The sequence below is a fragment of the Sinocyclocheilus rhinocerous genome, unplaced genomic scaffold (genome assembly GCF_001515625.1).
Source record: "Sinocyclocheilus rhinocerous isolate Xijiao unplaced genomic scaffold, SAMN03320098_v1.1 scaffold861, whole genome shotgun sequence".
Taxonomy (NCBI): domain Eukaryota; kingdom Metazoa; phylum Chordata; class Actinopteri; order Cypriniformes; family Cyprinidae; genus Sinocyclocheilus; species Sinocyclocheilus rhinocerous.
In genome coordinates this window covers 1012076-1026115 of record NW_015640043.1, presented here as the reverse complement: position 1 = coordinate 1026115, position 14040 = coordinate 1012076, and the positions used below count along the sequence as shown (strand labels likewise).

At 40.5% G+C, this 14040-nt stretch overlaps 1 protein-coding gene across 1 annotated transcript; it reads right to left on the bottom strand.

Annotated features, from left to right (window-relative positions):
* Positions 1-1462: 1462 nt before the first annotated feature.
* On the bottom strand, positions 1463-12795 carry LOC107752314 (circadian-associated transcriptional repressor-like). Its single transcript, XM_016568261.1, has 6 exons — positions 12488-12795; positions 9315-9798; positions 8405-8480; positions 7157-7235; positions 3551-3686; positions 1463-3138 (listed from the first exon to the last, which is right to left on the bottom strand). Exons 2-6 carry the CDS (start codon positions 9756-9758, stop codon positions 2725-2727), a joined length of 1149 nt encoding a protein of 382 aa, XP_016423747.1. The 5' UTR covers positions 9759-9798; positions 12488-12795; the 3' UTR covers positions 1463-2724.
* Positions 12796-14040: the final 1245 nt, after the last annotated feature.

Sequence of the window (14040 nt, the reverse complement as noted above, 5' to 3'; positions counted from 1 at the left end):
CCGATATCAGCCTGTATATCATACATCCCTATTACTCATGTTTATACTAAATCTGACTTCCTCGAAAGTCTCTGAAGATGCTATAAACAGCTTGTTCTTCTGACACTGAACATGCAGCACACTCATTTAATCCGTAATAGTAGTAGTAATACTACTAATAATAAATAGTACTAAATAATAGCAAGTAATCAGAAAAATGCATCGGGGTTGGCAAAAAAATGTTGGCTAGGACCGATAAAGCAGCCCACAGTTATAGTCCTTGCCAAGAGGAAGTGATTTGTCGTGGTGGTACGGATGAATCCCCATAGACAGTTTCTGTCATCCTCATAGACTATTGCAGGATAAGACCAGATAATAAGACTATACCTACCTGTGTGTTAGTAGCACTGTTTTTCTACAAACATGAATAATACCTCAAATCTTGCGGCTAATTTTGGAGTTTACCACTACATGACCTTACTGGAACATGAATCACATCTTTGCAGTTAAAATGGCTAGGGTCATCGCTATTTGGGTAACTTCCACTCAGTCTTCTTAGTAAAAGAGAAGTGTGATTTGTTAATCTGCTCACAGAACATTTGCACTTCTCTTTACAAATGTTCAATGGACTTTATACCAAAATGAACCCTCTTCCCAGTACCTATAATGAGAAATGAGAGTGGCATTGCTCAATGCGCCTGGCTGATTGTATAAGTGTCCAACTTTGATTTTCTGCACGGCAGGGAATTGGAAAGAAGGGGGATCAAGGAGGAGGACATTTGAATTACTAACTGTCCAGAAAAATATTTGCTTTTCTATTCTCCAGATGTGGCTTTTATTCAGCGCTGTGGCTCTAATTCTTTTTATTTTATTCTCTCCTTCCCAGAAACTGTAGAGCGGTTAATCACCCGAGACCAATCCTGTATTATTCAATATTCTCTGACAGATAATAGATTCAGTTTTTAAGGTCAAGTTATGATTTAGCAAAAGCTATATTTCAGATCTGCTTCATATGTTAGCCTTGTTTGGGAGGGACTTGAAGGCTTTGATGTTTGAATAGACGTCTTCATATCAGAATGTCAATGGGTGTAGCAAACAAAAAGGTCTGTGATCAGCTGTCTCCTGGTGCAATATCAAAGCCTTACTGAAAACAATGCACACAAGGGCTGCCAAATTAGATGTGGTGTAAGGTTATTGTTTTGACTGAACTGAAGGAAATGCTTGTGAAATATTTGTCAGAATTGCTTAGCATTCAGTTATGCCATTGATTTAATTTAATAATTATATAATATATATATAAAAAATTTATATATATATAAATATATATATATATATTAATCTCTAAAACCCAAATATATTATAAATATTCTACATTCTGCATTATTTTGGCTACGCTGCTGTCTAGACTGTCCATTAAAAACTCCTTAACAGTCCACTATTTGTATGTGATCAGTTGAAACAAAATGCTTTGAGACAAATGGAATACAGCAAACAAATATAACCACATTTATTTCTGAAAGTATAAAATATTACACTATAAAGGCCACTTTGCAAGGGTAAATTAACAACTTTTCCAAATATGTACACAGTTAATACCTTTTCCCTCTTAGATTTTGTCCAGCTCTGTGGCAAACCAAAATGTCATTGTGTCACATGACCACAGGAAGTAGTTGGCAAGAGTTTCAAATAATTTACTTGATAGCAGAAAATGAATGGCATGAGTTTTGAAGGTTCCTGATTTTCTTTTTGTACATCCTTCAGAGGCGTCACGTATTCTGGATAGTTCACGCTTTCCCTTCAAAACCAGTGAAGAGGCACAGTTTGACATCGAATTGACAGGCACTATATGCCCTTGAACTGGGAGGCTTAGAAAAAAAAAAAAAGTGAAAATTTGCAGTTCACATTCTTTACAATGGCACCAGTCAAGCCTCCAGAGCTTTCTTTTGTGAAGAGAGACACCCGTGTTAGTTTGGCGTGCTTTGCTCACTGTATTGATGCGCTTTATGAAGTTTCCTCGCGTGTACGTTCTTGTAGTATCCATACACTTCCGGAGACGCGGTGTCAGAGGTAGAACCGTTGTACCAAAAAAAATGTAGCTAGAAGTTTAAACCTATGAAGTAACAGTCACATCAAATCAACTCTATAGAGTGGATTTAAAGAGCAAACTAAAGCATTAAATTCACATGCAACCACGCCTACAATAGAGATCACTAACACACTGGAATATCTGAACTGTTCCCAGAATAAATGCCTTCCTCTTTTCCCTTCCCTTTCTGGAAATAAAGGCTGCATTATTTTGTCTAGAGATTAGCTTTTTCACAGATACAAATATGCTGCCTCATCGGATGCTGCCACCACAGGAGATTTTTCCTCTTTCTTTGTTTCAAGAGGAAACCATCTCAAAAATTAAAGTATGAAAATGAGCCAAGATCACAAAACCTTTCTAAACCCCCCCACCCCACTCACGCACACTGCTACAACTCACTCTGCAGTTCAACAGAAAGGGAATAGATGCTGACGTACAAATCAGACACGCACAAAGATCACACTCCAACACTTTTCAGTTCGTAACTGAATGTGTCTTCTGTTTTGCTGGGCTGCGCTGAACTCCCTCTGCTGCGGTTCTGTGCCTCTCTGCAAGGCTAGAATGGAGGCAGGGATTGCGCTGGAGTCAGGTGACTCCAGACCAGCTGGGGGCAGTCACGCTCTAGCTAGGCTCTGATCTCACAGAGCCTTTTCGAAGGACTAGGACCATCCACCGGCTGCCATGCCACCCAAGCCCACTGGGCCTTTCTGGGTGATGATACTCTCTGTGGATTTAAGAAGTCTCTCAAGGCATGGCGCGTTAATCTTGGCTGGACGTGGTCGACTGGGAGCAGACTCTGTCTTACACAGACGGTCCGTGCTGGAGGACACGGAGTTGTCCTGTGTTGCGTCCCTGTCCCTGTGGGCTGTTAGAAAGTTCCGAACTGTCCCCTGAGCTTGTTCTGCTGTCAGGGAGCAGATGGGTGATGTGTGGAGCCATTTTAAGTTGGTTGCAGAGTAGGACCCTGGGGGAGTGAGGTCGCTGACTCTCATTGCTTTGTTACCCATACAAAGGGCACTTGTGGTGGCAGGGTTTGCAATGCCAGTGAGCAGGGGAGATGTAGATGGAGACAACTGTGAAGTATTGAAAGAGGGAGAATTACTTAAGATTTCAACGCAAACTTTTCTGAGGATCTCTTTGCAATCAATGATTTTAAGACAAACAGTTTAAAAGAGGCTGAAAAATCTTTTTAAAAATCTCATTTAAATTGCATGTTCCAAGTTCTTAGCCTAAACATGTCCTTTAACTTTGCTGACTTTTATCTGTCCTGTGAAAGCTTTCTAAAACTACCTGTTCTTTCCTGTCATTGTTCTTAGCGAACATGAGATGTGTACAGCTGTACATATAGATTTTAATCCCTTCTTGTCTGTCCTGTTCCTCTCTGGTCCAATGATCAAAGTATAATGGGTATTTCAGTCTCTCCTTTTCTATCAGCCTGTCGGTTTTAAGTTACACATGTTCGTGGCAGTTCTTCAAGTGCCTTACCTTGGGTTTTTTAGACAGGGTCGTCTCCTCCATCAGCGATGCAGTGTTGGCTTGGTCGCTTCGTTGATGTTTTATGTGAGGGAACCAGTTCTTCAACATTTCCTCCATTTTCAGAATGATGTTGACATACCTCTCTCTGCATGGCACAGGAAGAACAATATTTAAGAGTCTGGTAACCCACTGATGTACTAAAAAAAACAGCTTTGAGACTTGACGTAACCGAAAGTGAAAATCTACTGTTCTGTAACACCTCGTTTGGTGTCAGGCGAGTTGAAAGAACACTTAACCGCAAGTACGCTGCATCAAGCATACACAGACACATAAACGTGTTTCTCGAAATGAGAACAGCTCCTGTGTTGATACACACATGTTTGTACACACACGTGGCATGGCGTGCAACCGTTTCTCTAGCCTCTAAATATAGACATAAGCCTGCAGCGGGGCACTGGCGTCCACGTCACGGGGAAAATAATAAGTTAGTGATGCAGACACATGCACATGGTGGCCATTGACTCACACCAGCCCCTGACAGATGGTTAATGGGGATTAGTGCAAGTCACATGACCAAAGAATCTGCAGTGGCCCCATTCTCAGTATTTTAAATTTAAACGGCTGCTGCCATAAAAGTTAGTTTTTATATTCCCTCTTCTGGTGTGCCTTTGCATTGGGGGATTTGCCAGCTGGCATGATGGAATGGGTAAATGTTGACTGGGGTCAGGTGGTGGGGAGGCATCCACACCCTCGCTTTGATGCCCGTGTCTGCTTGAATATGACTTTGCTCAGAGCCTCAATCAGATGACCTGAATTAAGACCCCACCCAAAACCCCCATCATCTTTGTTTTTAGTGGCACGTTTCAGACGTATTTTCTGCCAGGCGTGTTTTCATGCCACGCAGGTTGCAACACTGCTGGATGTGGCCCAAAGTACAAAGTAGATGTTTTAGACTGTGCACTCACATGTGAATATTGGACTTCGTGAAGTAGCACAATGCAAAACAATGACAGAAGACCTGGGCTGCATGCCAGATGCAGTTAAGATGAAACGTAAAAGACGCACCTAAGCCCAGCCTGATCCATTATGAGGTCATTTGATGCAAGAGAAGCACTGACTCCTCCCAAAGACGACATCATAGACTTTGCACTGTCTAGCTAGAGAAAGACTAATCAATCGGATGACAGGCTACTCCCTCAAGGGAGCTGGGACATTTTTAACGACTTGCTTTTGAGTTCTATTCTTGTTTAGATTAGTGGTGTCAGGTCCACACTGGCCCTGCGGCCCCCCTTGCTGCTCTGGACCAAGCATCATGCTGTGAGGCCATGTGTTTTCACATTTCCTTGACTCGTTCACGTATAGCCTCAGAGCCAGACCAGAGGGCATAGAAGTCATTCGCAAATGATGTGGGAGAATTCAACCTTGCCACTAATGTGCGTAAACACAAAGCACTGAAAAAAGATTCCCTCGCAAGAAGTTGAAAGTGGATTGAGGTAGATTAAGTAAATGGACACAACATCTATTCGATCGATCCGTGATGGAGTGCTGTGTGGACTAAAGCCCACCCTCAAGCCGCCCAAGAGTGAGGTGAGGAGAAACAGCAGGAAACTCACCCCATGCAGGGATTCTGTAGGACCCCCATTATCCTCTGGATGCGGTCCATGGCCACACTCTCTTGGAAAGTGCTGAGGCCTGAAAAGAAGAAGATACAGCTTAAACTCTTCCTTTTACAAGCAATGCCAGCTTATTGCCTCTGACAGGCCGCGCTACGTCTGCAAGGCAGATGGGTTCTTGTGAAGCATGTGGCAGGACAGACTTGCTGTCTCTGTGGCCAGGAAGTCTGGTGTCGTCCATAGCCCTTGCATTGACAGCGGTCCCAGACAGAGCCCCTATAAGCAGGTCTGCCTGGTATGCAACCTGTTTTCTAGCACATGTGGGGTTCTAGCCAATAAATTTTTTTAAGTACCCAATATTGCTAATACCATCTGTTAGTGTTTTACAGTAATTTGTGTCCCAACCAGCCACTATGCATCAAGATTTCAGTAACAAGTTATTTTTCTGTCCCACTGAAAGTAAAAATGCTGTGCATTGTAACAGTCAGTCAACCAGAATATTGCGTGGGTGGTTCTCTGTTTGCACGCTTAACACTAAGAACAGTAATACCATGCTTTTTTAGATGGCTACTACTTTCATGGTTTTACATTTTACTTGACTTGAGGGAACTTTGAGATGTTTCTTAACTTTTATAATTAGTATCTCCCTGTCTAGGTTTGATGTTTAATAAGGAGTGTGATATTAACGCGGTGTAAAATGGAAAATGAAGTGACCTACAAAACAGTGTCACCTGGCTAGTTAGGACAAAAACGGACAGCTTTTAATTACTCTTTGTCACCTGGTTAGGACACAGTGTGACGGTGCAGATTTTACAGTAATTATTTGTAATAATAGCCACATAACATGTTAGAATATTTTATCCCACTAGTCAGGGACACAAAGGAGACAGCCAACCCAAACCCTTGAGCTTATCTCTATAGTGCCTTTGGTATTTCAATCGAGGTATTTTTGGAGCTGTGCGGTTTGCACGGCTTAAGACGTGTATCTTTCAACAATACACATTTCATTATGACTAAGCGAGGTAAAATGTGCCACCAGGAAATGATACGAGAGCCTCATTTCATGTTTATTCATGACACATCTCAGTCCCAAATCTCATGACACACTTCTCATACTATGGCCTGCTGCATCTAGTTTGGTTGTTCTCCTTGTACACTGATCTAACTAGGCAAGGTTTTGGATCAAGGCATATGCAGAAGACTTATACAAACGAATGAAAGATTACTCACGTTCTCTGTATCTGCCTGAGCGGAGGCCATTAAGGATTGAGGACAGTGGGTGAATGTAACACTGCAGCTCCAAGCACTGCAAACAAAGAGCATCATTCAGTATTTCCTTCTTTTGTCAGTTATTTAATGATTAGCTTTTCACATTTTGCATTTCTCAAATAGTTTCTAGAGTTCTGATGTTTTCATTTCAGGAAGTTGACAGTACACTTTGTCGGTTACCATAAACAAAAAAATATCACATTAGGACATTCCTTTGTACGGCTCATCATTTCCAGAAGAACAATTACACTGTGATACAAAATAAAGTGACTCATCTACTCTCACACACATTTGAGCAAATGTAATGGAATGTCCCTCAAGGGAGCTGGGACATTTTTAACGACTTGCTTTTGAGTTCTATTCTTGTTTAGATTAGTGGTGTCAGGTCCACACTGGCCCTGCGGCCCCCCTTGCTGCTCTGGACCAAGCATCATGCTGTGAGGCCATGTGTTTTCACATTTCCTTGACTCGTTCACGTATAGCCTCAGAGCCAGACCAGAGGGCATAGAAGTCATTCGCAAATGATGTGGGAGAATTCAACCTTGCCACTAATGTGCGTAAACACAAAGCACTGAAAAAAGATTCCCTCGCAAGAAGTTGAAAGTGGATTGAGGTAGATTAAGTAAATGGACACAACATCTATTCGATCGATCCGTGATGGAGTGCTGTGTGGACTAAAGCCCACCCTCAAGCCGCCCAAGAGTGAGGTGAGGAGAAACAGCAGGAAACTCACCCCATGCAGGGATTCTGTAGGACCCCCATTATCCTCTGGATGCGGTCCATGGCCACACTCTCTTGGAAAGTGCTGAGGCCTGAAAAGAAGAAGATACAGCTTAAACTCTTCCTTTTACAAGCAATGCCAGCTTATTGCCTCTGACAGGCCGCGCTACGTCTGCAAGGCAGATGGGTTCTTGTGAAGCACGTGGGAGGACAGACTTGCAGTCTCTGTGGCCAGGAAGTCCAGTGTCGCCCAGAGCCCCTGCATTGACAGCGGCCCCAGACAGAGCCCCTATAAGCAGGTCTGCCTGGTATGCAACCTGTTTTCTAGCACATGTGGGGTTCTAGCCAATAAATTTTTTTAAGTACCCAATATTGCTAATACCATCTGTTAGTGTTTTACAGTAATTTGTGTCCCAACCAGCCACTATGCATCAAGATTTCAGTAACAAGTTATTTTTCTGTCCCACTGAAAGTAAAAATGCTGTGCATTGTAACAGTCAGTCAACCAGAATATTGCGTGGGCGGTTCTCTATTAGCATGCGTAAAACTAATAACAGTAATACCATGCTTTTCCAGATGGCATCACTTTCACGGTTTTACATTTGACTTGACTTGAGGGAACCTTGAGATGTTTCTTAACTTCTACAATTAGTATCTCTCTGTCTAGGTTTGATGTTTCATATGCATGAGGAGTGTGATTTTAATGCAGTGTGGGCAGTGCTACAAAAATAGGAAATGAAGCAACCTACAAAACAGTGTCACTTGACTAGTTAAAGCAAAAACCGACAGCTTTTAATCGCACTTTGTCATCTGGTTAGGACACAGTGTGACGGTGCAGATTTTACAGTAATTATTTGTAATAATAGCCACATAACATGTTAGAATATTTTATCCCACTAGTCAGGGACACAAAGGAGACAGCCAACCCAAACCCTTGAGCTTATCTCTATAGTGCCTTTGGTATTTCAATCGAGGTATTTTTGGAGCTGTGCGGTTTGCACGGCTTAAGACGTGTATCTTTCAACAATACACATTTCATTATGACTAAGCGAGGTAAAATGTGCCACCAGGAAATGATACGAGAGCCTCATTTCATGTTTATTCATGACACATCTCAGTCCCAAATCTCATGACACACTTCTCATACTATGGCCTGCTGCATCTAGTTTGGTTGTTCTCCTTGTACACTGATCTAACTAGGCAAGGTTTTGGATCAAGGCATATGCAGAAGACTTATACAAACGAATGAAAGATTACTCACGTTCTCTGTATCTGCCTGAGCGGAGGCCATTAAGGATTGAGGACAGTGGGTGAATGTAACACTGCAGCTCCAAGCACTGCAAACAAAGAGCATCATTCAGTATTTCCTTCTTTTGTCAGTTATTTAATGATTAGCTTTTCACATTTTGCATTTCTCAAATAGTTTCTAGAGTTCTGATGTTTTCATTTCAGGATGTTGACAGTACACTTTGTCGGTTACCATAAACAAAAAAATATCACATTAGGACATTCCTTTGTACGGCTCATCATTTCCAGAAGAACAATTACACTGTGATACAAAATAAAGTGACTCATCTACTCTCACACACATTTGAGCAAATGTAATGGAATGAGTTATCATTGCAATTCTACAAGGTAGAGGAAAACATCCGAGTTTCTTCATTCAGTGGCCTCGTGTGACTCTTTAATGATTAGCTTTTCACATTTTGCATTTCTCAAATAGTTTCTAGAGTTCTGATGTTTTCATTTCAGGATGTTGACAGTACACTTTGTCGGTTACCATAAACAAAAAAATATCACATTAGGACATTCCTTTGTACGGCTCATCATTTCCAGAAGAACAATTACACTGTGATACAAAATAAAGTGACTCATCTACTCTCACACACATTTGAGCAAATGTAATGGAATGAGTTATCTTTGCAATTCTACAAGGTAGAGGAAAACATCTGAGTTTCTTCATTCAGTGGCCTCGTGTGACTCATTCACATTTCACCTAGTAAGAACACGCAGAGGAGGGGTCTTCCTGGAAGTGGTTCTGCTTTGAGTATTTTTTTAATTTTTTTATTCTGCTCGGGTGGAGATAGATCAAGTAGTAGATAAGGGTGCTTTTCAGAACACCATGCCCCTTCCCTGGCATGTCGACAATTAAAAAAAGGGGCACATCTCACCTTGCATGCGAACAGCCTGTCTTTCTCCATTTGTTCAGGTGTGAGCTGCCTCTCCCTTTGCTCTGGCACCATGGAGCTCCGTGTTCTCTTTAGCGTCTGCCTCTTTTTGCCTACAGGGCTTTCAGGGCACCGGCTGTAATTGGTCCGAGCCTCTTGTCCCAGGTGAGAATGGCCACCGTCCTCGCTGTAGTCAGTACTATCGCAGCTGGAAGGAGAACTTCCCAGAGAGCTCATGTTCTCTTTGTCCATTACCTCCCCTTTATCTCCATTCCTCTTTGAGAACGACTGGCAAGTCTGGGCCCCCTGGATGACCCTCGAGGAGGGGGATTTTGGCAAGGTGGTTTGTCCCTGCACTTTGGTACAGTCTGGTTCTAACTCGCTATCGTTGTCCTCATCGTCACTGGCCAGCCAGTCAATGGAATATTCAGAATCTGAAGCTGACATCTTAGGAAGCAGGGTCTAACCAGCACGGACCATCACTGACCTGTGGGGGAAACAGGGAGTACTTTAATATCCAATTTCCATAAACGTTAATAACAAACACCATTACACAATACAACCTGAGCTGGTGTGAAATTGTCTAATGGATAAAGAATGTTCTCTCTTTCACTGTATTGGTTTGGCATGAACATAAAAGCACAAACTCAACCATCTGTTTCAGACCCATTTGCGAGGTTCATAGTCTTGCAGATACCAGCGGTCCAAAATGACAACTTAAGCACACATCTCCAATCAAACCCTTTGGGATACTGAATTCATGTAGGCTCAGACCAGCGTGTTTTCCAGACAGACCACCTGAGACTCACACAAACACTAAAGATAAACAGCGGCCATAAAAAGACGTACTGCTGTTTCACAAACATTTATGATTAATTCTTCTTTTCAACGACAACACAACTAATTCTGTGCATTAACAGAACCAAAACCAAACCTAAAAAGAATAATATATGTTAACACGTATACATGCTTTTGACCTTAACCTTAATTAACTTTATAAATAATATTGTCGCAACAGGGGGAGACTGTCTTTATTTATTCAAAGCTAAGATGTTTGAAATAAGATTTTTTTTTCTGCAGTCTATTTGGAACAAATGTGTGTCCTGTACAGCACATGCATTTGTTTGATCTGATTGCACCTAATTACAAAACACTTGAAAATGTAGCCTTACAGGACTAGAAGGCTGTGAAAAAAAAACAGGTGACAAAAAAAATAAATAAATAAAAAGCCCTATTTGTTTATTCAATGACACCAGAACACCGCAACCATGGTGATCACTGTTTGGCATGGAACAAGGGACCTAGAAATAAGCGGTTTTAATAGTGCCATTCCTTCTGTGGTCTTTTATTAATAAATTGCTAAGACGCATGCATTACCTAAATGTAAAAGTAAATTATTTTGTGGGCTTGCTTTTAAAAGAGGGTGATTTGAAAATAGTCCACGAACACACAGCTGGGACCAGATCTGCGGCCTTGCGCATTACCAGTAAAAAACTTTTTTTTTTTGTATTATCAATTCCATCGGTTCTTTGTAATTCATAATAGACAGGCCTTGAGGAATATACATAAAAGGAGTGTTTAGTCATCATGTTTAATGAGGCAAGCCATGAATCTTTGCAAAAGGCACATGTTGTACAGAAGCAAATTCTTTGTGCTTTCTCCAAGGGTTCTGACCACTCATCTATTTAAAGTGGAAGGCTTCTTATGAATCAACAGAATGTGTACATGATGCACATTCATAAAATTACATACTTATGGCTAAATGAATAATATACACACATATACATATATATATATATATATATATATATATATATAAAAAACACTGTATTGTCAGGTGACCTAAAACGTGCTTCATGTTGTAACATCTAAATTAAAAAAATTTTTAAATACTAAAAATAGTAACACTGCATAAGTTTTATATAACTGACCATAACTCAACATATAATACATACAAGTACTTAAAACTATATCAATTCCTTCATTGTCATTGTACAGCACAAAGAGATGTTTTGTATACAGACATTGCATTAAACCTAAATATATAGTTATAGATAAATGTACAATGCACTACATAAACTGTATATGTAACACTATATACATCAGCAGTGTATATACTTTTACATCACTTCGGGAATCAGTCCATCAGCTGCTCGGAATCATTGCAAACCAATGGACTGCTGAGCCAGAGTTCTGCCCTGCCAATAAAGCCACATTAGCCTATGTAATAGCTCTACCTCAAGCACGCGACTAATTGGCTTTATAACGGTCACAAAGATCAGCCTTTCCAAATGGACGTAATTGCTGACCAGCTTTTTCTTGTCAATACCAGTTTCACCAAAAAGTTTAATCAAACAAAACGACTGCCGTTAGCGAACAAACTCCTCTTTCATATCGAAAAACTGCCTACATGGGATACTTTTACAAGTTTTGTCGACAGCCGGGGACGCGGATGAAAAGGCCCTTTATCAGATTGTGCTTACCGGTAAATTGACAAAACAAAGAAAATCATTGAAAGCTTATGTGTTTACGTTTAGCTACCAAACGTAGACAAAGCGGGCATGTGACTATTATTTAATAGCGACATTTAGCGCGACTACAAATGTAGGAAGTCATGTAAACGAGACGTGTTACTTGTACGCCTGCCAGTAATTTCGGTTGCTATGGGCAACACGTATATTAATATTAAAACGCTGTGAAAGAAAACAAAAGCCTTATGAATTAATGTACCTGTCTGATAGCTGAGGGTGGGGCCCTGATGATGACTTAACACCTTAATACACCCTTCCAAGACGAGACCACCGCAATTTTGGCTTTTTAAAACATATTACAGAATTTGTATTAAAACGAATACGGAGCGGATACAAACAAAGCCAAAAACTATTTCTAAAAACACAATAGACCGAATCATGCTATCATATTGGCTACATTTAATGCTATAAATACGTTAATGAGTATTAAAAATTACATTTAGATTAGAATAAAATAAAAGAACAATTTTCTCCGTTTTATGATAGGCGGATGCCTCTTTTCACGCAGCGGCATCTTAACATCTCTTACATACAAATACATTGAACTTTATATAAACGCAGCGGTTTTCCTATAAGAGTGTAATTTTTACTCCACAAAAACACAAATTCAGAAGCGACCGCCGGTATTTAAAACGCGAATCCTACCTCAAGCCGGATGGGACGAATGGTCGCACACTGCCGTTTGTTTCAGCAGTATATCCAAAGACAACTGGAGCGCCTATCTAGCCTCTGTTGAGAGGTGTACGTGGTTTCAGTGATGTAGACCTGCAGTTGTGTGGCCCCGTGTTACTTCTCCCAAGGCAACGTGTCTGAGAGGGCGGGTGCAAAAACGCCGAGCTATCCGATTTGTGCGTCCAGACCCGTATCTGACAAATAGAGTTTGCGTTGGAAGCAAGCTTCGGCTGATAGGGGAGACGAGCTTACATATTAAAATGATATGCAAATTGACAAAACACGTGGACCGGTTTCATTCCAACAGGCGGACAGAATGTCAAACTCCGAGCGCTTGTTTTGTTTGTTTTTTTATTCTTTGTTTGTTTTTTTATTCAGTTACTTAATTTTTTTTATACCTCATTCGCTTGGATGGGATGACGCCACAGATGCACCTCCCTCTCGTATATTAGGGTTAGGTCGCTTTTAAAATGTAAGACGTTTGGTTACCGTATATGCTGCAGCCCTGGTGTGAATAAAGGGGGAGTTTGGGAGGGTCTGACCCCCCTAATTAAAGGGGTCGCCCCCACGCCTCAAAGGAAGTACAAGTTCATATATTTTTACACGTACAATTGCTTCAACAGAGTTTTCAAAGGTTTCGTACAGGTTTGAGGGCATATTTTTCACGTGTAGCGTCTACAAATAGACGCTAGCAGAAATTATATTAGCCAGAATGCGTAACCACGACAACAGCTCTGTTTCATGAGGTAGCCTATGTTGGAAAAAGTTTACTTTATTATACATTTACATATCTCAAGTAACATCATAAAAATGTTGGGTGTTGTTACACATCTTTTAGAATATCGATGTTTTGCTAACTGCGCTAAAACTGGCAGCTAATTAAAATGTGAGACAAAGGCTTGAAATGAACCTTGACAGATTGCGTGACGAAATTGCCCATGCATTTAAATTTAATAATTTAGGAGACATTAAAAATTAAAATAGTTGATGCCTCTGATAATTCTCACACTAACTAGTTATAAAAACAGAAAGTGGTGAGACTAGCCTATACACACAGACACACACACACACATAATGTTTTTTAGATGTTATATATGTTATATTTAAATATGTAAATTTTTTATTTATTTTTATACATCATTTGAATTATGGAAATGAGAATTACAAAAAAAGTCAAGTAATTTCATGACAATTTGGGGATGAAGTTGTACCGTAACTGTCATATATATATATATATATATATATATATATATACATACATTGTTCCTTAAATAGCCTTCATTTCTATTTACAAATATAGCTATTTATTTATTGGATTTTGATGTTTTTCATGATAGTGACCTATGGACTGGGCATTTACGACTTCTAGCCCATATTTAGGTCTATTGATTGTTTCGCAACTGTAAACAGACCAGTGGAAACATTTGCATGTACTACAAGCCAGTGACACATGTGTCTAAGGAGCGATTCAGTGTGTACATTGCTGCTGTCGCTCTCTGTATCACTGGATACCCAGGAGCCCCATT